Source organism: Cnephaeus nilssonii, assembly GCF_951640355.1.
Source record: "Cnephaeus nilssonii genome assembly, chromosome: 2".
NCBI lineage: Eukaryota > Metazoa > Chordata > Mammalia > Chiroptera > Vespertilionidae > Cnephaeus > Cnephaeus nilssonii.
In genome coordinates, this window is record NC_137073.1 from 33565526 (window position 1) to 33592661 (window position 27136).

General features: G+C 57.0%; 1 protein-coding gene across 1 annotated transcript; it reads left to right on the forward strand.

The window, feature by feature from the left end:
- Positions 1-832: 832 nt before the first annotated feature.
- MLXIPL (MLX interacting protein like) lies at positions 833-19598 on the forward strand (the record flags this gene model as incomplete). Its single annotated transcript, XM_079799893.1, has 17 exons — positions 833-1131; positions 5171-5277; positions 9166-9248; positions 9414-9503; positions 9798-9842; positions 10393-10594; positions 10719-10799; positions 13798-13967; positions 15224-15752; positions 15988-16055; positions 16163-16310; positions 16467-16576; positions 16672-16791; positions 16944-17071; positions 17153-17276; positions 17870-17999; positions 18254-19598. The coding sequence occupies 17 exons, from the start codon at positions 833-835 to the stop codon at positions 18361-18363; spliced, it is 2544 nt and encodes an 847-aa protein (XP_079656019.1). The 3' UTR covers positions 18364-19598.
- Between the last annotated feature and the right edge of the window lie 7538 nt (positions 19599-27136).

Consider the following 27136-nt stretch of genomic DNA (forward strand, 5'->3'; position numbering starts at 1 on the left):
CCAGAGGGGTGACAGGTGTGAATGCCTCAGACCAAACACCCCGGTTTAGGTCCTCAGGGTGAGAGGAGGAACTTCAGGAACAGGAACATAAGCTGGACCTCAGGGTGGGTGGGAGGAGATGGCCTGCCTGGGGGATATCCAGGGGAGGGAGACAAGGCTCCACCATGCCAGCCATCACCCATCACCACTGGGACTGACCCTGCCTGGCCTCGCGGGATTCACATTCAGGTAACCCTCCGGGGCTCTGGGCAGGTGCAGTGATGACCATAATGGCAACTGGGGGTCCTGAGACCTTCCAGTGGACCAGGCCACACAAGCCTTCTGAGAGGTGGGTGCGTCCAGCTGTGTGGATGACTGAGAGGAGGTGAATGTGAGCTGGGAGTCAGAGGTCAGGGGGTTGTCATTAGGTGCGGGGGGGGGGGGGGGGGCTTCATGGGAAGCCGTCCCTAGAAGCTGGAACCCCAGGCGCTGAGGTGCTTTCAGGGTCAGGAGTGCATGACTGATAATCAAATCCGGAAACCCATTTTGGGTGCAGTAGGGGCGGTTCTGCCAAGACTCCACATGGTCACCGCAGAAGGAAAGGCGTTTGGGAAGACAGGGACCTCCTCCGGTTCCAAACTGTGGACTCAGGAGCTCCGCAGCCCTCACCTACGTGGTGTTTTACATTCATTGAAGCCCCGCCCGGTCGGTCCGCTCTGGCGCGGGGAGCCCTGCGGCCCCGCCCCGCGGAGCGACCTACGGGGACCCGGGGGCAGGGCGATGCTAATGAGGGCCGCCTGGCCCCGCAGCCCTGCCGGCGGCTCCAGCGAGCCCGGGCGAGGCGACCGCCGCCATGGCCACGGCCCGGGCGCTGGCAGGTCTGGCCGCGGGTTTGCAGGGCCCACGGGTTGTCCCCAGCGCGGACTCGGACTCAGACACAGACTCGGAGGACCCGAGCGCCCGCCGCAGCGCGGGCGGGCGGCTCCGCTCGCAGGTCATCCACAGCGGTCACTTCATGGTGTCGTCGCCGCACAGCGACTCGCTGACCCGGCGGCGGGACCAGGAGGGGCCCGTGGGGCTCGCCGACTTCGGGCCGCGCAGCATCGACCCCACACTCACCCGCCTCTTCGAGTGCATGAGCCTGGCCTACAGGTGAGGGCGGCTCCGGGACCCGACGGCCTCGGCCCTCCAGGCGGGACCGCACGCCGAGGCCCCGGACACCCGACCCGGTCCCGAGCCCTGGTCCCCGACTGCTCTCGGAGACTCCGGCCACATCCTGGACACCCTCTCCCCCCGACCCCCGCGCGTCCTCTGACCCCGGCCCAACCTGCTGATCTCCATCGGGCCTGCGGGCCTTCCGGCTCCCATCCTCACGCCCATCGCTCTGCCCCGGGCGCAGACCTCCACCTCCGTCGGCCCACCGCGGCCCCCCGCCCCATCCCCACTCCTCTGCCCCCAAAGAAATGCCAGAGAATCCCTCGCGCTCCTGGGATCCTAGGCCATCCTGCCACTCCCACCCTCCACCCGGGGGCCACTCCACGCGGCCACCTGCAGCCTTCCGCGCCCTCCCCGGCAGCCCCGGCCCACACCCACTCCGTTCCTGCGCCCTCGCCGGACGCCTGGCGTCCGTGGTTGTCCCAATTCATAGCCAATTGTCGATTGAAACCCAGTCTCTCATCCTGCACAGCCCCCACCCTAGTTGCTGGGGCACCTGTTTTTGATCTGCCGGGTCGAGGGTGGCTGGAGAGGGTGTCCCAGGCGGACCCAAGGGGAGCGCAGCTCGCAAAGGTGCCCCGCTGTCGCCGGGCAGGGGGTGCTGCGAGCCGGAGGGGCTGTCGCCGGGAGGCCTGGGCTCGCCTACCCGGTCTCTGAGAGGCTGAGCGCCTAGTCCTGCCTAGGATCCCCGCTTGGCGCTTTTCGGAGCGCGCCGGCCGCCCAGCTCCAACTCCAAGCCTGTGTCCCAGGGGAGGGCGCGAACCCGGGTCCTGGCCCAGTGCCCTGGAGCAAAGTTCCCGGGAGCTGAGAGGCCAGGATAAATTATCAACCGAAAACCGTACGGGATAAAGGAGGGGCGGGGGGGTCGGCCGGCTTTGATCTTTTCTCTGCAAAGATTCCGCTTCCTCCGAGACACTCCTCCCCTTCAGAGAACTGTTGTCTACTGATCGGCACTGGCTGCTCTGACCCGGAGCCGGAGCTGGGGTGGGAACTGCGGGGGAGTGTTGCCCACTCCCAACAGCTGCCTCGCAGCCGCGACCCCATTGGCTGGAGGCGTTGTAACCTTGGCCCTCAAGCTCTGGCCCCGGGCCCGGGTCATGTTGCAACCTGACCGTCTCAGGCGCCAGACCAATGTGGAAAGTTCAAATTCCCATCCCTCCCCCCAACCCCCCACCCCCACCCTCATATCACACACCGCCTGAGCAGGCCATCTAAGGTCCTAGTACACCAGGTGCGGGCACCCCTCCTCCCCAGGCTCCCTCAGGCCCCCCCCCTCCCCCCATTTCTCACCCATTCTTAACTTCAGCTTCCCAGGTTATATTACACACACCTCTCTATCTGGGCTGGCTAGCACCCACCCCTAACCCCAGACCATGGGTGACCAAAAGGGGAGGTTCAGAGGAGGTGGCAAGGTAGGGAGCAGAAAAAAAAAAAAGGTAGGGAGCAGAGCACATTCCAAGAACTGCCCCCACTGAGAGGCTGACTGGAAGCTGGTGTGACTCCAGTCAGGGGCAGCTGGGGTGGAGAGAGCTGTGCTTCCCCCCTAAACAACCAGAAGACTCACTCCCGCAGGCTGCCCTGGTTGGCCTTATGCTCCGGGGATGGAAGTGGAGCCTTTGGGTTCCCCCATTGGGTAGAGAGAAAAACTGAGGCTCCGATTGGGATTGTGTTTTAGCCCTTTAGACCCCTAATTATTGGGGCTCCCTGGAGGGAGAGAATTGGGGAAGCAATCTCTAGGCCCTAAAGTCTCTGGTGTCCCAAGAGAGTGAGTGGATGGGAAGGGACAGCAAGGCAATGGGTCCAGAGGGGTTGGGAGGAACTGGCCAGCTTGACCCGGAGGAGAGCCCGTGGAAGCCTGGCTAGCTTTCACCCTCAGAAGGGCAGGGTGGGCGGAGAAAGGACTTTTCTAGGAGGAACCCCATGTTCCATGGTTCTTTGGGTGGAAACTCCAGGGAGGCAGGTTCTGGAAGTCCCAAGCATACACTTTGTTCATGGTCAGAGCCATGGAAAGCATGGCCTCCGGGAAATGGGGGAGCAAGCAGGACCCTGTCTGGGAGACCATGTGTGGGAGGAGGGGGAACTGAACTAGGAGTTCTGTTCCCCATCCCCAAGATTTCCAGATTTTCTTCTGGTCATAAGAAGTCCTTGAACCCTGGCTTCCGGCTTTTTGCTCCAGGTTGCCCCCGACCCCCCACCCCGGAGCCAACAAGTTCAGCACAGACTTTCCTCCTGGGCTTAGATTTTGTCACTGTCTCACCTCCTCTCGTCGTACCTGGCCACAACACTATAACCTCAGAAAGAGGAAAGGCAGGCGGGCCGGAGGTGGGGCACTGGGTGACCAGAGTGGGCTGGGAGGTTGCTGGGATACAGGCAGGGGCAATAAACTCAGGAGGCCCCCCACAGCCCCCCAGGTGCCACAAAAGAAGCTGGCCCAAGATGTGTCTGAGTACTGTCCCATTTCTCCAGACAGATGGTGTTTGTCTAACTTAGGAGGGAGGGGGCCAGCCAGCGGGCCTGTGCGCTTGGGTTATGTACTCTATTTGGGTAATGAGGCCTGATGTGCCCTAGGGTGGCAGTCCACCGCTCTCCCTATTCCAAAGCAAACACAGGAGCTTGGAGACCAAAGAGGAGAGGAGACCCAGCGACCTGTGCACCCAAGGGGTTATAGGAGTCAGACTGCCACCTACCTGTCCCTGACCCCCTGGATTAGAGCGAGGCCCCTCGACAGAGCAGGCCTGGTGTTCTGAAAGACTAAGACTAAGCCTTGAGGCCTCAGCCTTCTATGTGAAAAAGGGTTGGATAAGGTGGGCCAGAAAGGACTGGTATACAACCCTGGCTTGTGGACCATGAGGAGGCAGGGACGAGCAGGGGTCTAAGACCCTGAACATCTTGACCTCCTAGGTCAGCTCCCTGGAGGTGGCAAACTTGGCCTGTGCCCAGAGGACCCTGAGAGGCAAGCTCCTCATCTGTGTAGAGCCTTTTCATCTCATGAATTTAATTGACTGCTAGGGTTCGGTTTAGGGTCAGGATGCTGCCTCCCCGCTGCTCACCACTCCATCATCCTAGATGCCTTCCTTTGGATCTGAATGGTATTGTCTTAGGCACACCCCTGAGAAGGGGCATACCTTCCAGCTCAGTCCAGATTGCCATTCTAGGATTTGGGGCTGGGCAGATACCAGAAGGGCAATGAAAAGGCAGTTGGCTGGCTGCTTGGAGGCCACCTCTGGTGAAGAGGCTTCCTCTCCTTGCCAGACAAACCTTACCCATCCTCTTGACCTAGGGAGCCAGCAAGACTGGAAAAAAAAAGCCACAGGCCTGGGTGAGTCTCTGCCACGTGATCTTGGGTATGTCCCTCTTCCTTCCTGATCCTCAGTTTCCTTCAGTAACAACTGTATCTAGCTGGCCTACAAGACAGTTGCTTGTAAGGCCACTGGGTAGTATTATGAAGATTAAGCTGATAAACAGGCTCCAGTCCTGGCTCTGGTTCTGGTAGTAGATTAACAAGCAGATCTCACAAAGAACACCAGGTCCCCTAGTGGGGACCTGGGAGGGTATTTTATTACTTTTTTTGTTAATCTTCACCTGGGGATATTTTTCCATTGATTTTTAGAGTGGAAAGGAGGGGGAGAAACAGAGAAACATTGATGTGAGAGAGACACATCAATCGGTTGCCTCCCTCACACACCCCAGGGCCAGGGATCCAGGTATGTGCCCTTGACCAGCATTGAACCTGGGACCCTTCAGTCCGTGGGCCTATGCTCTATCCTCTGATCCAAACCGGCTAGGGCTGAGAGGGTACTTTAAAGCCTGACTTTCAAGGTAGGAATTTCAGGCAGGTTACAGTGAGGGGCAGGGTTTGAGAGGGTCCCTCAGGTTGCCCACCATAGGTGAGTGCCTAGTGCTTGTGTACAGCCAGCCTCTGCAGAAGGCCCTTTCCCCACCCTCAGCCCTAACCCAGCCCTTTTCCTCTTGACAGTGGTAAGCTGGTGTCTCCCAAGTGGAAGAATTTCAAAGGTCTCAAGCTGCTCTGCCGAGACAAGATCCGCCTCAACAACGCCATCTGGAGAGCCTGGTATATCCAGTGTGAGTGGGTACCATGGGCCTTCCCAGCCCAAGGGCTGTGGGAGCGGGTGGGGGGTGGGAAATGGCTACCCGGGAATCCCAGCTTGCACCAACAGAGTGTTTTGGGAGTATCAGCACAAGCACCCCTGAACAGCTTCTGACCCCCAGAGAGTCTTGGGGAGTGACCCTGGCACCCTAAGAGTGCTCTCCATTGCAGAGTTGGGCACAACAGAAGTCACCCCTTGGAAGTCCTAAGTTGGCCTGAGATTTGGGAAACCGTTCAAGACTCATTCTGCATCCCAGTAGTGTAGTCAGGTGCTTCAAATGCCAGGTTAGAAAGAAGTGTCAGACACTGTCTGGGCCAATTCCATCACTTTGCAAAGCCTCCTGCATGGGTCTCTTCCAGCCTTTCATTAAAGTCCTTACTGAGCTCCCACCAAGTGACCCCATGGAGATTTGGGGGGATAGGACCCAGAGAGGCCACGTGGTAGAGTCGAAGGACTCCAGAGTTACTCAGAGCTGGTTTCCCACCCTGTTCCTGTCACTTGCTGGCTGTGTGACTGCAGGCAAGTTGTCTAAGCTCTCTGAACCCATTTCCTCATTTATAAAATGAGGCCAATAGCCCTACTTTTCATGGTTGGTGTGGGGATAACGGGTATGAACAAGCCTGGCACAAAGTGCTCAGTAAATGATGGTTGAAACTGAGGTACCCTTGAGATCATAGTCATTCATTTAGGGATACAAGACCTCTTCTCCTTCCCCCTGGCAGGACAGCAGAGGCTGAGAAATATCAGACTAGTTGGCCCCGTGTTGGGACCTTGTCCAGCTTAGTTAGGTCCTGCTGCAGGACCAAAGGCTGTGCTGAGCTGGGAACACACAGCCCAGGAGGAACCAGTATTCTCTGTACTGGCCCCACGAGATTCCACCTAAATAGAGAGAGGGTGTGTTTTGGGTTATTATTCATCTGTGTGCCCAGCACTTTCCTAAATCATCCTATTTGAGGTTTCCTAGCATCCCTGAGAGATAGGTATTATTACCCCCATTTTATACATGAGCACGTGAGGCCCAAAATGCAAGTGACTTGTTCAGGGCCACGGAGCATAAAAGGAGCAGAGCTGTAGCTGGGAAGTCCGTCGCTCTCCAACTCCGAGCCCAGTGCTCCTTTTATTGAATCCTGCTGACTGGCTTCCAGTCCTCACCTGAGAATGGGCCTGACCAAACCAGGGAGCTGATAGACCAGGGGAATCAGTATCACTGTCTGTCTCCCCTTTTCTACAAAGCTGGATGGGGTGCAAACCCGGGGTCCTCACCCAGACAGACTGTGGTCTCCAGCTGTTGTACAAGTTGTTAGAAGGACCCCAAGTTCTGAGTCATACAAAGGTGGGTTTGAGTCAAGTTCTAGTATGCCCTGCTATGTGAACTTTGCAAAGTCCCCAGCCTCCCCTAACCGAAGCTTGCTCATCTATAAGGTAGGCGTGATAATAGGTCTTACTGCTGAGGTCTGCTGTGAGTTTTCAATGTGATCACATCTCAGCACCAGGCAGTCACACACAAGGGCTCCCTGAGCGCAAACCCTGGGGTCTATCTCTATTGTTGTGATAACAGCAAGAGCATAGACAGGCAGAGAACAAATGTCAGGGCTCCTCCTCCTCCCTGAGCACCAAAGACTTGGAGGTGGGCTTCAGAAAACAGAGACGGGGAATGACTGCTGGAGGGCTGCCTGGCTCATCCCCCAGGCACCTGCCACACCCCTCTGCAGGCTCCTGGCCTCCAGAACCCCTTCTTTTCCCCAAACTCATCTCGGTTTCCTCTGAACTCCCAGAGCACTGTGCCCCTTTCATGGGCAGAATCTCCACCTGGCATTAGCTCATGCTATGTGTGTGCTTTCCTCATCTCGACCACCAAGCTGTGAGCACCCTGAGTCATCCCTGGATTCTGACCCAGCTAGTATCCCAGCATAGGTGCAGGGGCTAGGTTGCTGCATGAATGGATGAATTTCTCATTGTTAAATAAAGCCTGCCCCACCTCCAGGTCACTGCCCTTTTGTCCAGAGCACAGTGTCCCTGGGTGGGGGAGGAGAGAGTAGACCGGGCCTGCTCAGCCCTGACTCCCTGGGGGCCCTGGGCAAACTTACTCTTTTCTACTGCTCATTTCCTCATCTGGAAAGCCAGGAACAGGTGCTTTTTGAGACCCTTATACCCGTGAAGTCCACATACCTAAGGGCTTTCCTTTTGTCTTCTGTCCAAGCAGGCTCCGCAATCCTCCTCAATCTCATAGGGATCATATTGGAGGATGTCCTTTAAGTCAGAACTTTGTTGACGGTCCCAAGAAATGTCATGTTCAGGTGATCCCGCTCCTCTGTGTCAATTGTCCCAGAGGAACTTCACTCAGGGCTTCGGCAGGATGGGCCCCCACGGGCACCCCTGAAGTCCTTTGTGTCGAGAATATTAGAAAAAGTCACTGCTCAGGGTTTCGAAGTCCTTCTGTGTGCCAACCTCTGTGTCAGACGCAGGGATTCTGGGCTAAAGGGCACAACTCCTGCTTGCACTCCCAGCGGGGAGGCCAGCATGCAGAGAAATGGCTGAGGCAGGTGAAGATGGAGGCAGGCATCACCAGGGTGGTTCAGAGGAGGGGAGGTTTTCTGGAAGAGGAGCTGCTCTGGGCAATCACGGGAGGGGCTTTCCGTGTAGAATAAAACCAGAGGGTAGTCTGTGTGGGCAGGAGCTGCTTGGCTTCCAGGTGGGGCATTAAGGAGACAGGAAGGCAGGAAAAGCAGTGGAACTAGACCTGGAGGGCTTGGAAGCCACTCAGGGGTGTGGACTTCATCATGGAGGTTTAGGGAGCCCTGGAGGGGTTCAGGCCTGAACTGCGCTTTAGGAAGAATTGGCCTGGCCGCAGCAGGAAGTGGACTAGAGAGTGTGAGACTGGAGTCAGAGAGGTCTGGGTGAGAAATGACAACAGACCAGCGGGTTACCGTGAGAGGGAAGCGGGGAGGGGACCCTGGAATAAATGTCACACATCCTCGGGATTGAGATGGCTAGTCCACGGATTAAACAGGAACTGGCAGTCAGTGCTGGCAGTCCAGAGGAGGCACGGGCTGGAGAGGGAATGTCCCAGACATCTGAGAGTGACACATTTTGGGACATCCTAGTGTAGGGTCCCTAGCAACTGGGGAATGGGTCTGAAGCTGGAAAGGGGCAGGATGAGCGTGGTTGGGAGGTGGCCTTGGGGGCAGATGCTGAGAACAGAGGTGAAGATGGGACTGGGAGGTACAGAAGTGGAGGTGGCAAGTGACATGCTTGTTCTAGAGTTTGAAGGAAAGCAAAGGGGTGAAGGGGAAAGCAAAAGGGTTAGCTTGTTGGGTACCTTAGGGAAGGAAAAGTTTGGGAGGTAAAGGAGAACCTGGAATGTGTTTAGAGGCAAAAAGAAAAGGGCATGGAGAGAGATCAGCACTGGAGACAGGGAAGGGAGTGGAGGAGGTGAAAAGGGGGCTTGGGTAGGTGGCCTGAAGTGGACAAGGGGTGGTTCTCTGAGATCACATTGGGCAGTGCCAAGGAGCCTGAGGCAAGGGCCAAGGGCTTGGGGCCCTTGGCCTGCCAATCTGACCAGGATGTTCTAGAGGCCAATCTGACCAGGATGTTCTAGAGGCAGCTCACTCCCTGTGGCCCCAATCCCATTCAACAAGCATTGCTTTCACACCTACTGGGTTGGGTTAGTTTCAGAGGGTTGCACAGAAGAGGGAGATGAGGTCGTGCTAGAGAAGAAGGCAAGAAGGCTCCCTAGAGGAGGTGACACTGAATCTGAACATCGAAGGCCAGGCAGCATTCCTAAGGGTGGCACCTGAGTCCCAGTCCTCTGGGGGTGAAAGATAAGGGAGCTGAGCACCCCTGACCTGGCCCCCTTCTTTAGATGTGGAGAGGAGGAAGAGCCCCGTTTGTGGCTTTGTGACCCCCCTGCAGGGGCCTGAGGCTGACGCGCATCGGAAACCGGAGGTAGGTGAGACGAAGGGGACCACCGCCCACCGGCCTCCTCACCAAACCCGGCCCCTCCCTCGGATCCCTCCCCGCACTGGGCGGGAGGGGTCGGCAGAAGGGGATTGGGTGAGGGGTGAAATCAGTGCTACCCCTCGCTCTGAGCCCCCTCCCGGTCTTCCCCAGGCTGTTGTCCTGGAAGGAAATTACTGGAAGCGGCGCATCGAGGTGGTGATGCGCGAGTACCACAAGTGGCGCATCTACTACAAGAAACGGGTCAGTGGGGACCCCGGGGGAAGCGCCAGACTTTTCCCCTGCCGGTGCTGGCCACTGCTGCTCTTGGAAGAGCCCAAGGAGGAGCCCCCGCCCTCCGTTAAGGCCCAGGCTGACAGCGCCACCGTGTGGCCATAGGATCTTCTCGCAGTCTCCTTACTTCCCCGGGAGGAGGAGCTCCTGAAGGGAAGTGGGGGTCCCTTTGATTTGGTGGAGCTTCTGAGTAGAGGAGGCCTTGGCTGGGAGTGATGGAGGAGGGGCAAGAAATCCAGTGTCCACGTCTGTGTGTCCCTGCAGCTCCGAAAGTCCAGCAGGGAAGGGGACCTCCTGGCCCCAAAGCAGGTGGGTGTTCCCTGGACCCGGAGAATTTACAGCGTCCCTCTGGGTGGGCAAGGCAGTGGCGAAGGGGGGAGGTGTGAGGGTGGAACATGAGGGAAGACCCTAAACATAAGGCATGGCCTCTGTCCTCTGGCTGATGCATTGAGCCCTTCTCACCGTGCAGCAGTGGTGGGAAGACCCTAAGGCTCTGGTTGACTGAGCAAGTGGTGGGGAGGCATGGGGGAATAAAGGGTCCTAAAAACTACCCTGTGATCCCTGGCAGGAACAAGTATAGGAGGCAGGAGGCGGTACCCTTACTTCCCGATCTAGCTCCTATGGGCAGTTGTTAGAGGCCGATGGGGTGACCCTAGTCTTCCAGGCAGTAAACTGGGTCCACCAGGGAGAGGTGAGGACTGTGCAAAGAGAGGCCGTCTGGCTGGCTGACGACTTCATCCCCCAGGCAGGGGGTGATAGGGAAGGGCTGGGGGAAGTGGGAGACCCCTGTGTCCCCAGTCTAGGGAGGAGCAGGAGCAGTGGAGCCCTCAGGCTGCTACTGCCGGCTCTGTCTCCCTAGGTGGAAGGGGGATGGCAGCCACCAGAGCGATGGTGCGAGCAGCTCTTCTCCAGCGTGGTGCCTGTGCTGCTGGGGGGGCCAGAGGAGGAACCCGGTGGGCGGCAGCTTCTGGACCTCGATTGCTTTTTGTCCGACATCTCTGACACGCTCTTCACCATGACTCAGCCCAGCCCCACATCCCTGCAGCTGCCCCCCGAGGACGGTGAGGGCCTGTACCCAGGAAAGGAGGCCTGTGAGAATCCAGGCAGCCAAGGGAGGGTGGCCGGGGACAGCTGTCCCCATTCCACCCTTCCTGCTGCTCCTGACATCACCACTGCCCCCTGCAGCCTACGTTGGCAATGCTGACATGATCCAGCCGGAACTGACACCTCTGCAGCCCAGCCTGGATGACTTTATGGAGACCTCAGGTGGGGCACGCCCCTCCCCTGGAGTGGAAGGGCAGGGTCAGCAGGAGAGCCCCAGGTTGACCTCAGGCCAGTTCTATGCCCCTCTGGGAGGGCAGATGGTCCGAGTGACTTCTGAGGGATTTTCCTGGTGTCCCTTTGTCTGGCCTTGGGGTGAAGCTGGTGTGGCCTTAGGTGAGAGCAGGGCCAGACCTCGGTAGGGATCAGGGGACCAGGGTCATTGAAGCTTCAGACTCTGGGAGCTGCCAGGAAAGCAGTGGATGCTGGCACTCTCTCAGGGGAGAGAGGGACTGTGATTTGTTTGAATCTATTTATTTACATAATTCATTAAAAAACTATTTATTAAAGAACATTTCAAACACACGAACAGAGAGTTCAATAAATCCTCATGTAACTATCACTGATTTCAACATTTATCAAATCTTGGTCAGTCTTATTTTATCTAGACCTCACCCACTTCTCTCCTCCTATGTTATTTTGAAGAAAATTTCAGGAATTATATCTGGTAAAGCATTTTTTTTTTAAGTTGTATGTTTCCCTGACCCCCAGGGCCACCAGGTCACAAGAGTATGTCCTTCCAGAGATGCTCATGTCTATATAAAATAAGCACGCACAATAGACTCTTCCTCACATTGCTTCTCTTCACTTAGCTGTAGATCCTGGAGACTGCCCCTGATATTCAGACATTTAGGGGCCTTCATAGCCATTTAGTGATCAGGTAGACATCGGGTCTCAGCCAAGGCCTAGGGGGGCAGAAAGGGCACTCCTGGGATAAAGACTTAGCTTCGGTGACCCCCTTCACTCCTTCCCCACAGGGTCCCGGGCCTATCAGTCAAGAGGTGGAGGCCTATAGGGCGGGGACTAGGGAATGAGGAACCACCCCCACCCCTGCCTCAGCTCTGGACAGGGGTGGGGGCTGAGGGGGCAGAAGTGTTGATGGCAGTGCCCTGGGAGCAGACCAGCCTGGGAGGGCAGCCGCCCTGTCTGGGCACACAGACCCCTGCCACAGGTAGGAGCTCAACTGCCCCCACCCTGGGATCTGGGCAAAACCTGGTGCCAGGAAATGACTTCTCTCAGCCTAGGGTGGCTACTAGGGGGGGGGGGGGGGGAGCAAGTATGGGTAGCCTATGGTAAGGGATGTCATGCAGAAAAGGTGGCTATGTGGCCCCCTCTAGTGCTCTGTGCGCTTGGAAGGCAAGGAGCACTGGTGTTACCGTGGCTGCCGCTGTGATTGTCCCCAAGAGCTCCTCCCTGGAAAGGAAACCCATGAGGGGGCTGGTGAGGGGCGGGTTCAGTGAGGGTAAGGGGCTTGGGGAGGGGTGCTCAGAGAAGGAAAGGGTGCTTGGATGAGAGAGGGGCTCAGAGAGAGGATGGTAGGTCAGTGGAGGGAACCGAGGCTAGGGAGGGACTCAGTGGGTGGCTAGGGCTAGCAAGCAGCTTCTCTCGAGGCTGGGTGGGGACAGGCCCACAATCTCAGATAAGGGGGTGGTGGTGACTCAGTGATGAGTTGGGCTCGCAGCTCCATGAGGCCTGCCAAGCCCTGTGGAGACAGCAACAGCATATGGCGCAGGGGCTGCTCTGTGGCCCTCAGCATCCTGGGCCCAGGCCCAGGACAAGGCTGGTTCTAGAGCCCAGGCTTCGAGGGGTGTAGTGAGGAGACCTTTGGGCCCTGGGGGCTGGAGAATGGAGGACCAGTGATTGCTCACCCTCTGCCACCCAGTCGTTCATTGAAAGGAGGCAGCAGGACAGTAAGAATATCTCTTATGACTGTGTGGCCAAGAAAACACACACACACACACACACACACACACACACACACACACAGAGACATGGGCACAGGGCAGATATGCACACACCAAGCACCTTACATCAGGGCAGGTACACACAGACTTACAGCTACAGACAGTGGGACAGACAGGGAGGGAGACAGATGCTGCCTGAGACCATGCACTGATTTGCGGAGCCAGCTGCCCTGTCACATGTGAGTCCCAGAGTCACAAGAGATGTGCACACAGGTTTGACCCCCATCAGGCTCAAGGTTTGGTGTGGTCTTCTCTGTCTCATTCCTGGGTCTCCTTTAAGGGGGCCTTCGGGGGAGAGGCCTTACTAGCTCCCTTGGCTGGGGGGCTGGGGCCCACCCAAGGTCAGTGGGGTCGGGTCTGACCAGACAAGGAGGCCTTGAAAGCTGGTGCAGACTGAAAGCTGACCAGGGTCAGAGAAAGGTGCCCGGAAGGGAGCGGGTGGGCAGGCGGCACCCATGCCCGGGATGTGGTTAGGCCACAGGCAGCTGCTTCCCAAAACCAGAATAGCCTGGGGCTTACACAATCCGCACCTCAAACAATCTGACTGCCCCCCACCCCCAGTTCTTCCTGGCTTTCCAGAACCCCTCACTCCAGCCCCCTCTCTGAGCCCATCCTCTGACCCCTGCTATCACCCCCTTAGCTCCTTCACCCCACTCCTGGATTCTACTATTGAGGTCCCATTTGTTGACCTTCCAGCAAACCTTGTCCCAGACACACTGACCTCCTGACCCCTCTTACCCCTAACTCACCTCTTGAACTTGAGTCACTCTGGGGCTCCTCCCTTGGACCTCGCCCCTTCCCCTCCCTGACATACTCTATTACCCTCCCCCACTTCAAGTTCCCCAGCAGGGCTGGTAACAGGAGCAGTCAAAGGGAGGCCCAGCCCTGGGGATGGGAAAGGGGGGCCTCATGAGCCAAGTGTGGTGTTTTGTTGGAGGGCTATTTCTGAGGTCCTGCTCACAACCCTGCACAGTCCCCTGCTGTCTCCCACTCAGGCCCATCCCACCCGGGCCTATGTTGCTGCTTCCCCTGAGTGAGACAGAAACTCTCCCAGTTTCACAATCTCCTGTGGAAGCCCCCCCTTCCCCCCTGTCCCAGCCCAGCCTGGGGACAGGGCACGAGGCCCGCTCTCCTCCCACAGCTTCCAGCTGCCACGGCCTTAGCCCTAACTGCTGCCACCCTGTGTGTCTGAATTACAGATTTCTTCACCAACTACCGCCCCCCTCAGACAGCCACGCCTTCAAACTTCCTGGAGCCCCCCAGCTTCAGTCCCATGGCTGACTCCCTTTTCAGCAGTGGGATCCTGGGCTCAGAGGGGCCCCCCGCCTCCTCGGGCATGACCCACCTCTCAGGGCATAACCACCAGCAGGTGAGTTCAACCCACCCCACCCCGCCCTACCTAGCTCACCTGCCCATGTCCAGGAGGTATTCTGGGTACTTTCTGAGGGCCCAGTCCTGTGCTTGTTTGGTCCACTGGGTGAGACTGGAGGGGAGAACGATCCTGGGAGGGTGCCGTTCAGCTGGAGAGGAAAGCTCCTCATGAAGCAGAACTGACAAGATGGCTGGGGGAGTCAGGCTGAGGGCAGGAGGAGCATGGAGCAGGCACCACCAAGGGCCGGGTTGCCGTGGAAGGCTTCCAGGAGGGCGGGGAGTTCGGGGCCTTAGTGTACAGTTCGGGTTTGGACAGAAGAGACCAGTAGAGGGGCAAGTCAGATGGGAGGAGAAGCTCAAACGAGTGCCTGGAGGCCGAAAACTGAACATGTGTGTCTAGGAAACAGTGACTACCATTTTGGCTCAAGAACTCCCAGACCCAATTCGGATGTTGTCTCCCTGCTGCTTGGTTAGATGCCTTTCCCTCCATCATCAGACTTTTCAGGCACTGTTGTAGTTATTAGTGAGGGGTCTCTCTCCTGGAATAGACAGTGAGCTCCTTGCTGGAAGAGCTGTGTTTTGCTCACCACTGCATCTTCCATACCTACCACTGTTCAAGCACATGAACAGCACTAGGTAAATGATTGCCCAATGATTGAGCAAGTGAGTGAATGAATGAGTGTATGGATGGATGGGTCTGTTGGTGAATGGATAGATGGGTTGCAGATGGGACTAGATACTTAAATGAGTTGGTGTATATATAGGTAGGTGAGTGGTTGGTTGGATGGATGGAGGAATTCATAGATGAAAGAATAGTTTGGTGGATCAATGAATGGGCTACTAGGTGGATAAGTGGCTAGTCAATGTATGGTGGATGAATGAAGGAAGCGTAGATGGTTGGATGGATTGGTGAATAGGTTAGTACCTGGTGGGCTGGTAAAAAGATGAACTAGCTCATAGATGAGAGAATAAATAGGTAGGTGAATGGATGGATGGAAGAATGGATGCATAAATTAGTTGGTGAATGAATGAAAGGTCAGGAAGACTGATGCTCTTTCTCATGCCTAATTTATGCATAAATGTGTTCCACTCCCTACCCTCATTAGATTATAATTTCCCTGCTGTGTGGATTAAAGGGCAGGGATCATTTCTCTTATCTCTCCCAGTGCCCAGTCCAGAGCCAGGGCAGGAGGCTGCCTGGGTGGCTATAAAGGCCAGCTTTCTCCCCTGCTCTCTGTCTGTCCCCCCAACCAGGCTCGGAGAAGCTGCTCTGGCTCCCTGGACTCCAGTGTCTTCCTGAGCTCTGACTTCCACCTTTCTGAAGACCCCAAGCCTAAACTCCCTCCCTGTCCCACACCCCCACCCCTCCTCCAATACCCTGCCCCTGCCAAAGGGCCTGGCCTGGAGCCCTGTCCCCTACCCCTCTTCCCTCCCATGGCTCCACCCCCTGCTGTGCTGCAAGAAGAGCCTCTCTTCTCTCCCAGATTCTCCTTCCCAACAGTCCCTCCTGCGTCAGGAGGGTCCCCACTGCCTGCTCCCACAACCTTCCCACCTACCCCACAGTCTGGCACAGGCCCTGCCCCCACCCACTTCCCCATGGACCTTCTATCCTCGGGGTATCCAGAGCCCCCATTTGGGCCTCACTTCACAATGCCCCAAGGTGTGCAGCCCAGAGGCAAGCCCCCTACCCCATCCCCTAGGGAGCGGAAGCCCAGCCCTCGGACCTTGGCCCCTGCCATTGCTGGGGGCAACAATTCCTGCCTCACACAGCTCCTCACAGCAGGTGAGACAGAAGGGGCAGGGTTGACAGAGTGTGAGATGGAAAGCAAATGTGGAAGCGGGGAGCCTATGGGTTCAGAGGGTAAAGGTTAAGGGGCAGACTCAGCTGGGGGGGACAGGGTGGTGAGGAATTAAGGACATGAACCCTGAACCCAAAAGGGGTGTGGGCTATTAGGAGTGGAGGGATGGGGTCTTAGGAGATAACCCTGAGAGAACCGTCACAGTCTGCTTGTACACAGCCAAGCCTGAGCAAGCCCTGGAGCCACCTCTTGTGTCCAACGCCCTCCTGCGGCCCCCAAAATTCCGGGTAAGATGGCAGACTCTGGGAGGGGAGGGGAGCCTCAGAGCTTCACCCCAACTCTCCATCCTTCTCTACCTGAGAGCTTCACCCCAACTCTCCACCCTTCTCTTCAGGAGACGGTCCCTGAATTCCCCTGCACCTTCCTTCCCCCGACTCCGGCCCCCACACCACCCCGGCCACCTCTGGGCCCGGCCACACTGGCCCCTCCCAGGCCCTTGGTTGTCCCCAAAGTAGAGCGGCTGTCACCCCCAGCACCCAGCGGTAAAGAGGGGTTGCAGGGATTGGAGGACTCTAGGGGTTGGAGGGAGGGGAAGGAAGAAGGGGGGATTATATCTGGGGCCAGGACAAGAGGGACAGGTCAATGGGACCTTCTTTCCTGTGTTGGTCTGTCTGTGGGTCTGTCTGTCTCTGCCACAGGTGGTGAGCGGCGGCTGTCTGGGGAGCTTAACTCCATGCCGGGCCCAGGGACTATGAGTGTCCGAGTCTCTCCGCCTCAGCCCATTCTAAGCCGGGGTCGTCCAGACAAGGTGGCACTATCCCCTCACCCTAAGATCTCTTTGCTACCCTACGCCCTCCCACACTCCTTCCTAGGCTCACCCCACTTTTTGCCCCCACACCCAAGACTGAAAACCGGCGCATCACACACATATCTGCGGAGCAGAAGCGGCGCTTCAATATCAAGTTGGGATTTGACACCCTGCATGGGCTGGTGAGCACGCTGAACACCCAGCCCAGCCTCAAGGTGAGCCCCCAACCTAGGCTGGTACCCCCTCTTCATGAACCCCCTACATAAGACCAAATCTCAGGACCCTAAAGATACCCGGTTGCCTCCTCCCGCCTCCCCAGTGCCTGAGTGGGTCCCAGCACCTGACCCCACACTGGTGATGCCCACAGGTGAGCAAAGCAACGACACTGCAGAAGACGGCCGAGTACATCACCATGCTGCAGCAGGAGCGGGCGGCCTTGCAGGAGGAGGCCCAGCAGCTACGGGACCAGATTGAGGAGCTCAATGCTGCCATTAAGTAGGCAGAAACCTGCAGGTGCTGGGGCAAGGGGGAGCCAGTTACCTGAATCTCAACCTCTGACCCTCTCCATGCCCCCAGCCTATGCCAGCAACAGCTGCCGGCCACTGGGGTGCCCATCACACACCAGCGTTTCGACCAGATGCGAGACATGTTTGATGACTATGTCCGGGCCCGCACACTGCACAACTGGAAGTTCTGGGTAGTATCCTCACTTTGCCAGTGGCTGGGTGAATGCTGCAGCCAGACCAGGTTGTGCCTGGCTGCAAGCTCAGCTTTACAGGGTCTCAGCAGGCAGGGTCTCAGAGCTGCTTCCAGGGGAAGAGACTCCAGTTCCAACCCCTCCTTCTAGGCCTTGGCATCTTGGCCAGCAGGATTGCCCAGTGATGGGCTGGGAGCAGAGGGAGGAGCCCCTGGGTGGGGTGGCCATAGCCCTGCCTACAGAAAGTCCCAAGGGAAGTTTAGGAGAATCTAAACTCTTGAGTGTCATGAGTGGGCTGGACCCTAGGCAAGACATGGAATTGCTTACCCTCTTACCTAATCAAGCTCTTGACTGAGCCAGGGCGGGAAGCCTAGGAATGTGGGATAGTCCAGCCCAGAAGAAGGGCCTTGGCGGAGCTGAGGCAGTTAGCTGGGCAGGCCTTGGAGGATGAGAGGGCGGCTGCAGTGGGGGTCCTTGGGGTTCAAGGCTTCACTGTCACCAGGCCTTTCCCCTGGTTTGGGCCAGATGTCAGGGCTACATGTGAAGTGGGTGAGGATACTGGCTGGACAACAGGCCTATTCCTTGACCTGGGCCAGTTCAGCATCCTCATCCGACCTCTGTTTGAGTCCTTCAACGGGATGGTGTCCACGGCAAGCTTGCAGAGCCTCCGTCAGACCTCGTTGGCCTGGCTGGACCAGTACTGCTCCCTGCCTGCTCTCCGGCCAAGTACGTGAGCCACCTACCTGCCCAGTGGGATGTCCAGGCCTCAGGGCAGAGGATTCCACTCTGCTCAGACCCCAGGAGCAGCCTGCCTTCAAAATAGCCTAGGGTTTTGGCCATCCCACCATGCTTTCTGGATGGTTCCCCAGCTTCCAAGACACTATAGATAGTCTAGCCAACCAGCCTCTCCCCCTACCCCGTTGTCTTCAGCATCCAAGGGTAGGGCCCTGACCACAAGAGGCATCTTTCTCTTTTCCCAGCTGTCCTGAACTCTCTCCGCCAGCTGAGCACATCTACCAGTATCCTGACGGACCCAGGCTGTATACCTGAGCAAGCCACACGGGCAGTCACAGAGGGCAAACCATTATAGTGCTGACCAGACCCTGCCATTCACTCAGCTGCCCTGAGGACTACTTTCCTTGGACGTGGGCTCCAGACACAGCTTCTGGGCACTCCCTTCCTGACCCAGGCCCTGGTTGTCCCCTTTCCTGAGAGTTAAGCAGGCCCCTATCCTCTTCCCACCTCCTGGAAGTCAGAAAACACTGAGTTCCAGTGTCTGCTGTGCCAGTGACTACACTGTGACATAGGGGACTCATACTCCATCTTTAGACCTCCATTTTCCAGTCTGCAAAATGGGGGTGAGGAAGGTTCAACCAGATGATGATCCCAAGGCCTTAGCAGCTGTGACACTTGGGGCCTAAACTGGCAACTCAAGGAACTTGAAGGAGAGAATGGGAAGATGCTATTCCTCTGTCACTCCCACCTGCTCCCCAACAGGTAGAGCACATGCCTCTGTTTCTGAGCAGAGAAGCAGAAAAGGGGGTTCTCTCTGTTCCTTCACTGGTAACCTGGGGGTGCTGCAGGATAGCATCCCTGTGTGGATGAAGCCTAGAAGGTCTGGTCCCAGGAGAGCACCAGCACGGGTGGTGGCCAAACCAAGGCAGGCATCGTGTGTGTGTGTGTGTGTGTGTGTGTGTGTGTGTGTGTGTGTGTGTTTTGTAGAGAATTCTTGACCAATAAAAACAAACTGTCAGGGATGGTCAGCGTATCTTGCTCTGGAATGGAGAGTCGGTTGGCAGTGGGAGGTGGCTTCTGAGCTGGAGAGCCACTGCTGGAGGGCTATGACTAGAGGCGGGACAAGATTCGATATTAACTTCTTCTGAACGGGATTCCTCTGAGTGCCAAGTTGAGAATAGGCCACCATGGGGCAATGGTGAAAGTAAGGCAGCCGGATTTAGGCTGTTGCTGTCATCCAGGCGGGAGATGACACTCATCTCGAAAATCCTCCCTCCATGGCCAGGAGAGGGTTCATAGAGGCTCACTACTTTCCAAGGTGGAAGAGGGCAGAGCTGGGATCCAGGAGTGGGAGTGACAGGGCCATCCATCAGAACCATCCAGAAGGAGGACGTGCTGCTGCAGAGAGCAGTGCCGTCCCCACTGTGCAAGATGTGCAAGCAGACCGGATGGCCACTTGGCTGGGATGTCTTAGAAGGAACTGATACTTCAGATGGGAGTTGGGGTAGAAGACCCCAATACTTCATTGATCCTTTCATTGACCCATTGAACAAACATTCCTGAGGGCCTGCTGTGAAGCAGGCGATGTCGTGGCTCTCGGGATTCTGTTCACTGCTGTACTCCTCTCATGGAGCTGACCATTCAGGCCTGGCAAGTTTGAATCCTCTCACATCTCAGAACTTCTGGAGGCATTTGCAGGAAATAAACACAGTCTTTTGTGGGCTTTGCCCTTCTCATTCATATAGAATAATAACAATAACAATAACTGCATACCTATCCAGTGTTTACTACATGCCAAGCTATTCTCAGGGCTTTATCCCTACTCAGTTAATTCCTACCATACCCACCTCTACAGGCCTGTTGTGAGGATTTGAGAGTAAATATAAGCCCTGGTCGAGTACCAGGTAGCTCAGTTGATTAGAGTGTCATCCCAAAACACCAAGGTTGCAGGTTCGATCCCCAGTCAGGGCACATAGAAGAATCAACCAATGAATGCATAAATAACTGGAAAAACAAATTTCTCTATCTCTACCTCTCTCTACCTCTCTCTCTCTCTCTCTCTCTCTCTCACACACACACACACACACACACACACACACACACACACACACACATCTTCCTCAGAGCAATTTTTAAAAAGAGTAAATATATATAAAGCACAACAGTGCCTGACAAAGAACACTACATAAGAGTTATAATATCCCCATTTCACAGATGAAAACTTGAGGCACAGAGCGGTTAACTAGCCCCAGGTTGCATGCTTAATGAGGTGCCCACTCAGACTGACATCTCTGCATTTAGACACTTCTCTTTACTGTGCAGTGACAGGTGCACACAAACTTAAAGTGCTATTTGCTGCTCCAGGCCACGACTTGAAGTGACTCTTTGAAAGGTAAAATCCTGGCAGTTTGTGCTCTGCTGTTTTTCACCCACTCATAACCCACCAGGAAGATTCTCATAAGACATCCCCTTGACTCTGTGTCCTTCTCTAGATGCCACCGTCGGGTGAAGGAGTTGTCTTGCTCTCCCTCTCCCCTCCCACTTACCCCCAGCTGCCCGCCTTTGGGCTCCTCCTCCCACCTTCCAGCCCAGCCATACCCCAGGACTGATTCTTTCACCGAAGTCCCTTGACTCCTTCATTGCCAAATCCAACAACCACTTTGCGTGCTCTTGTCTTTCCCCCAGCCCTCAGACCATCTTCTTCAACCACTCTCCTTTCGAATCCCGAATTCCTGGCAGGCTTTCCTTCCTCCTTCCTGACAGTGCCTTCCTGCTGTGGGAGCCTCCTCCTCCACCAGTCCCTTTCCCTGGCCTGCTTCCCTCTCACTAAGGCAAGTCCCAGGCAATCCCATCCCCTCCACCCCTCTCCTGAGGACCTACTCTGTGTCTCTCTTGCTGGGCCCCCGGAGCTACACAACCACATATCCAACTGCCACCATGACCCCTCCCTCTGAATGTTCCACAGCTTCCTTAACCTTGAAGGGGTCAAAACAGAACTCATCATTCCTAAGACTGTACCCCAAGTCTTCCCCCTCAAACCTCAGGAAAGGTGCCACCATTCAGACACTTGCGTAAGCTGCAAAAAGTCATTCCTGGCTCCTCCCCACACCCCACTACCTTATAGTATCTGTTACAGAGGCCTGGCCAGTTGGCCTTGTAAGCATTCATCTCCACAGTCACTGCCCTAGCCCAACAGAACCTTGTCTTTGCATGAGCGTCCTGTGTCCCTTACAGCTGCTCTTAAATCAGAATCTCTGGTTATGGGACTTAGACATCAGCATCTTTTAAGGTATTCCCAATATGCAACCAAGGTTAAGAACCACTGTAATAGAGGCTTTGAGTTGCAAATTATATAAGTCTGGGGCCCAAGTTAGTTTAAATCTGATTCAGAGACTTTAATGTGTATCAGAAATCACTTAGTGGGCATGTTAAATACAGATTGCCAGACCCCCACCTCCAAAGTTTCTGAGTCAGCAAATCTGGGAACAAGTCTAAGAATTTGCATTTCTTTTTTTTTTTTTAATATGTTTTTATTGATTTCAGAGAGGAAGGGAGAGGGAAAGATAGAAACATCAATGATGAGAGAGAATCATTGATTGGCTGCCTTCTGCATGCTCCTTACTGGGGATCAAGCCTGCAACCCCAGGCATGTGCCCTTGACCGGAATCGAACCCGGGACCCTTCAGTCCTCAGGCTGACGCTCTATCCACTGAGCCAAAGCAGCTAGGGAAGAATTTGCATTTCTAATGATGCTGGGTCCAGGGCTCAAACTTTGAAAACCACTAATTAAACAATGATGAAATTTATCGTTCCACCTAACACAGGCCAGAGGTAGGGAAGACTCCAGTCCATGCAAGGTGGATCTTCAATTGCAAATTGAAGTTATGTTTCCATTGCTTCTTTGGCTCCTACTTCCCTCCAATGATGCCAGGTTTTTTTTTTTTTTTTTTTTTTTTTTTTTTGTTTTTTTTTTTAATTTCTTTATTGATTAAGGTGTCATATATTTGTCCTCATCCCCCCATTCCCATCCCACCCCCCTCCCCATGGATGCCCCAACCCTCTGTTGAACTTAAGCATTGGTTAGGCTCATATGCATGCACACAAGACCTTTGGTTGATCTCTCCCCCCTCCCCCCACCCTCCCCTATCCTCCCTCTGAGGCCCGATAGTCCGATCGATGCCTCCTTGTTTCTGGTTCTGTTCTTGTTCATCAGTCTATGTTGTTCATCATTTCCCCTAGATGAGCGAAATCATGTGTCACTAGAGATATACTTATAAGAATTGAATGTGCGACGAGCAATAATAGTTATGCTGACAGGCAAATGAATCAGTCTGTAGTGAGTTTCTTTCTGGTCCAACAGTTCTTTTGAGCTCCAATATCAATGTCCACCAGTTCCTTATGAGTACATGTCGGCACTGACCCCTCAGCTCTGGATGGTGGACAAATGGTGGTAATGCAGGTCCGACTCCCTCTGGTTTGGTCTCGGCCGGATCCAGGGGCACGGCTTCACCTGGATCCAGGGGCCCACGGCCTCACCCGGACCCGGGATCCAGTCTCACTCGGATCTAGGGGCACACAGCCTCGCCCAGACCCAGGATTCAGCTTCATCCGGACCCAGGGGCGCATGGCCTCACCCGGACCCAGGGGCGCGTGGCCTCTCCCAGACCCAGGGTCGCGTGGCCTCACCCGGATCCAGGGGCCCACGGCCTCACCCGGACCCGGGACCCAGGCTCACCCGGATCCAGGGGCCCACGGCCTCACCCGGACCCGGGGCCAGGCTCACCCGGATCCAGGGGCCCACGGCCTCACCCGGACCCGGGGCCAGGCTCACCCGGATCCAGGGGCCCACGGCCTCACCCGGACCCGGGGCCAGGCTCACCCGGATCCAGGGGCCCACTGCCTCACCCGGACCCGGGACCCAGGCTCACCCGGATCCAGGGGCCCACGGCCTCACCCGGACCCGGGGCCAGGCTCACCCGGATCCAGGGGCCCAGGGCCTCACCCGGACCCGGGGCCAGGCTCACCCGGATCCAGGGGCCCAGGGCCTCACCCGGACCCGGGGCCCAGGCTCACCCGGATCCAGGGGCCCAAGGCCTCACCCGGACCCGGGGCCCAGGCTCACCCGGATCCAGGGGCCCAGGGCCTCGCCCGGACCCGGGGCCCAGGCTCACCCGGATCCAGGGGCCCAGGGCCTCGCCCGGACCCAGGGCCAGGCTCACCCGGATCCAGGGGCCCAGGGCCTCGCCCGGACTCAGGGCCAGGCTCACCCGGATCCAGGGGCCCAGGGCCTCGCCCGGACCCGGGACCCAGGCTCACCCGGATCCAGGGGCCCAGGGCCTCGCCCGGACCCGGGACCCAGGCTCACCCGGATCCAGGGGCCCAGGGCCTCCCCCGGACCCGGGGGCCAGGCTCACCCGGATCCAGGGGCCCAGGGCCTCGCCCGGACCCGGGGCCAGGCTCACCCGGATCCAGGGGCCCAGGGCCTCGCCCGGACCCGGGACCCAGGCTCACCCCGATCCAGGGGCCCAGGGCCTCGCCCGGACCCGGGACCCAGGCTCACCCGGATCCAGGGGCCCAGGGCCTCGCCCGGACCCGGGACCCAGGCTCACCCGGATCCAGGGGCCCAGGGCCTCGCCCGGACCCGGGACCCAGGCTCACCCGGATCCAGGGGCCCAGGGCCTCGCCCGGACCCGGGACCCAGGCTCACCCGGATCCAGGGGCCCAGGGCCTCGCCCGGACCCGGGACCCAGGCTCACCCGGATCCAGGGGCCCAGGGCCTCGCCCGGACCCGGGACCCAGGCTCACCCGGATCCAGGGGCCCAGGGCCTCGCCCGGACCCGGGACCCAGGCTCACCCGGATCCAGGGGCCCAGGGCCTCGCCCGGACCCGGGACCCAGGCTCACCCGGATCCAGGGGCCCAGGGCCTCGCCCGGACCCGGGACCCAGGCTCACCCGGATCCAGGGGCCCAGGGCCTCGCCCGGACCCGGGACCCAGGCTCACCCGGATCCAGGGGCCCACGGCCTCGCCCGGACCCAGGATTCGGCCTCACCCGGATCCAGGGGTGCACGGCCTCGCCCAGACCCAGGATTCAGCCTCACCCGGACCCAGGGGCGCATGGCCTTGCCCTGACCCAGGGGCACATGGCCTCACCCGGACCCGGGGCCCAACCTCACCCTGACCCAGTTTCCAGCCTCACCCGGACCCAGAGGCGCGCGGCTTCACCCGGTTCCGGGACCAGCGGGGTTTCATCTTCTTGATCCCAATTCCTGTTGGTCAATTCCCTCTCAGCAATTCCTTCGGCCATTTTCTCAGAGTTCCAGGGCAGCCACCGCAGAACTCGTTGGGCGGTGGGCTCGGCGAAGCTACGGTGTGCCCGGTGCGCGGCGGCGGGCTGGTCCGGGGTGGCTGCGTCGGCCCTTGGGTCTGCAGCGGTGGCCGGTCGCCGAGCGTGCGCACCTGGCCGCTTCCGAGGCGTTGAGATTCTTGAAGGACTCAGAGGTCAGCAAGCGCGTAGTCTCCCACCCCATGTCTCCCAGGGGCTCGTCTGTCCGTGCTCGGCAGCGAGTGAAGCCTTCCCCTCAGCCAGAGACCGCTGGGGGAACTGCGCCGAGCACGATCCAGGCCGCCATTGTGTCGCCTGAGCCGTAGTTTTTAAAGTGTGGTCTTTGGGTCACCGGCATCAGCTTCATCCCGCGTACCCCTCTCTTTTATTCTAGTTGTAGAGCATCTGCTCAGTCAGCCCTCCGGTGGTTCTGGATGGTGTCTGCTCTGCTCTCCCGTCGTAGTCTCAAAATTGTTGTGGTAGGCAGCAATCAGGCTTCTGCCCTATGCCTCCATCTTGGTCCTTGTTTGTATAGTTAAGTCTTGATTGTTGTTGGTGTCACTGGGAGGAATTGTCCTCCAGGCCAATTGGTCGTGCGGACCCTCTGTGTCTATAAAGGAAGAGTTGCTGTGCGGGAGACACGTTTATTTGCCGGGTCTTGGTGCAGCAAGGCTTTGGCGCTCACTGCGTCTGCCTCTTGAATGTGTCCCTTATGGTAGTGGTTGAAATCTGGTGTCATCTCACACCGACCACTAGATGCCTTCGTTTCTGGGTCTCCAATGGAGTGTAGGTCAGCTACTGCCTGTGGCCCCTCAGCATGAATTACAGCATCACTTATATTCGTGACCTGTTTCGGTGTCTTCCCCTTTTGGCTGCCTCCCTATCGCTCAGCTTCCCCAATCTCCCTAGGTGGTCGCTCTTGATACCCCCCTTTGTGGGCTGAGTGCAAAGTCTTGGTGTTGTTAAGCCTTGATTGCTGTTGGTACACTGGGAGGATGTGACCTCCAGTCCAATTGGCTGTGAGGATCAGCTGTGTCTATGCCGGGAGACAGCCCCATTCAACTAGACTTGCAAAATTGTAAAAGCCTCTGTGTTCAGCTTGGATGGGGCGGAGTTACAGGGCGGAGCCTACCGCCTTGGCTTCCCGTCAGCCCCGCCCTATGAGGTTCCTGTGTCTCAGTGTCCCTCCGTACTCCCAGCAAACACCTCTGAGAGAAAAGCGCCCTGGAGTTTCGCGCGCTGCCAAACAGTCTAGTCTCTCCCCCAATGAATCTGGATTCCCAGATTCTCGCCCAGAACTGGGTTTCCGTGTAGTCAGAATTGGGGCTCACCGCAGTCTGGCGCTTTTGTCTCCTTCCCTCCAGGGCGACTCAGCCGCACAGTCAGCAGCCCATCCTCCGCGCACAATCCCCTGCGCGCCTCCGGTGCTCTGCTCTTCGCCGCCTCTCTGCACCTCTGCCCCACAGCCCAGCTTTCCCCAGTATGAGCCTGGCTTCCCCGGGTCTTTCCCGGAACTGGGGTTCAGTGCAGTTGGAACTGGGGGTTCAGCACAGTCCGGAGCCCTTGTCTCCCTCCCGCTAGGGCAATCCAGCGGCACAGGCAACAGTCCCTCCTCTGCGCACATTCCCGTGCGCGGCTCTGGCGCAGCTCCTCTGTGTCTCCGTCCCACAGCCCAGACTCCCCCAGCATGAGCCCGGCTTTCCAGGGTTTCGCCCGGGACTGGGGTTCAGTGCAGTCGGAGCTGGGGTTCAGCACAATGTGGCGCTTTTATCTCCTTCCCGCCAGAGAACGCCAGCCAGGCCGTCAGCCGCCCCTTCCTCTCCGGCTCCGTCTTCCCCGCACGCGCGCGGGCTCGTGTCTCCGCCCGTGTCTCCATACCTCAAGCTTTTACGGCTTCCCTGATTTTCCTTGTGGTCCTCTCTTTCCTTCTAATTGTGGGCATTTCAGTCAGCCAGCTTTCCTGTGGTTCTGGATGATGTCGTTTTGATTTTTAGTTGTGTTTTTGAAATTGTTGTGCCCGGCTGTAGGTTAGGTGTTTAACCTATGCCGCCATCTTGGTTTCTCCGATGCCAGGTTTTTGAACAGATGTTCAAGGTGCTTTGTGACTGGGCCCTGCTACCCCTGCAGCCTCATTTCTCTCCACAGCCTCCTTCCCTTCACATCCCAAGGAGTCTTGAATCTCCAGTGGATTCTGGGATGCGTCATTCCATTTTGCCTTTACCAGTAAGACCTGATCAGCCCATGACGGAGGCAGGCCTAAAATTTTTATCAAAGTTGACATACAATATTACATTAGTTTCAAGTGTATAACCCAGTGATTAACATTATATAACTTACTAAGTAATAATCCCAATAAATCTAGTAACCACCTGACACCATACATAGTTATTACAATATTATTGACTATACTAGAGGCCCGGGGCACAAATTCATGCATGGGTGGGGTCTGGCTAGCCCGCCCCGATTGGGGCTGGGTCGGCCGGTGTTGGGGCGCGGTGCGTGTCATAGTGACCGGTCGTTCTGGTGGGGCGCGGTGCGTGTCATAGTGACCGGTCGTTCTGGTCGCTTGGCTTTTATATATATAGATTCCCTTTGCTGTACTTGGCCATCCCTGTGACTGTTCCATAATTACCAATTTGTACTTAATTCCTTCACCTTTTTCATCCATCTCTCTAACCCCCTCCCATCTTTTAAAAACCCAGTCCCCCAACCCTCTTCCTCTCAGACTCTGTGTCTGAGTCTGTTTTGATTTTTGTTGTTGTTGTTGTTCTTTAGATTTCACATATCAGTGAAATCATATGGTAT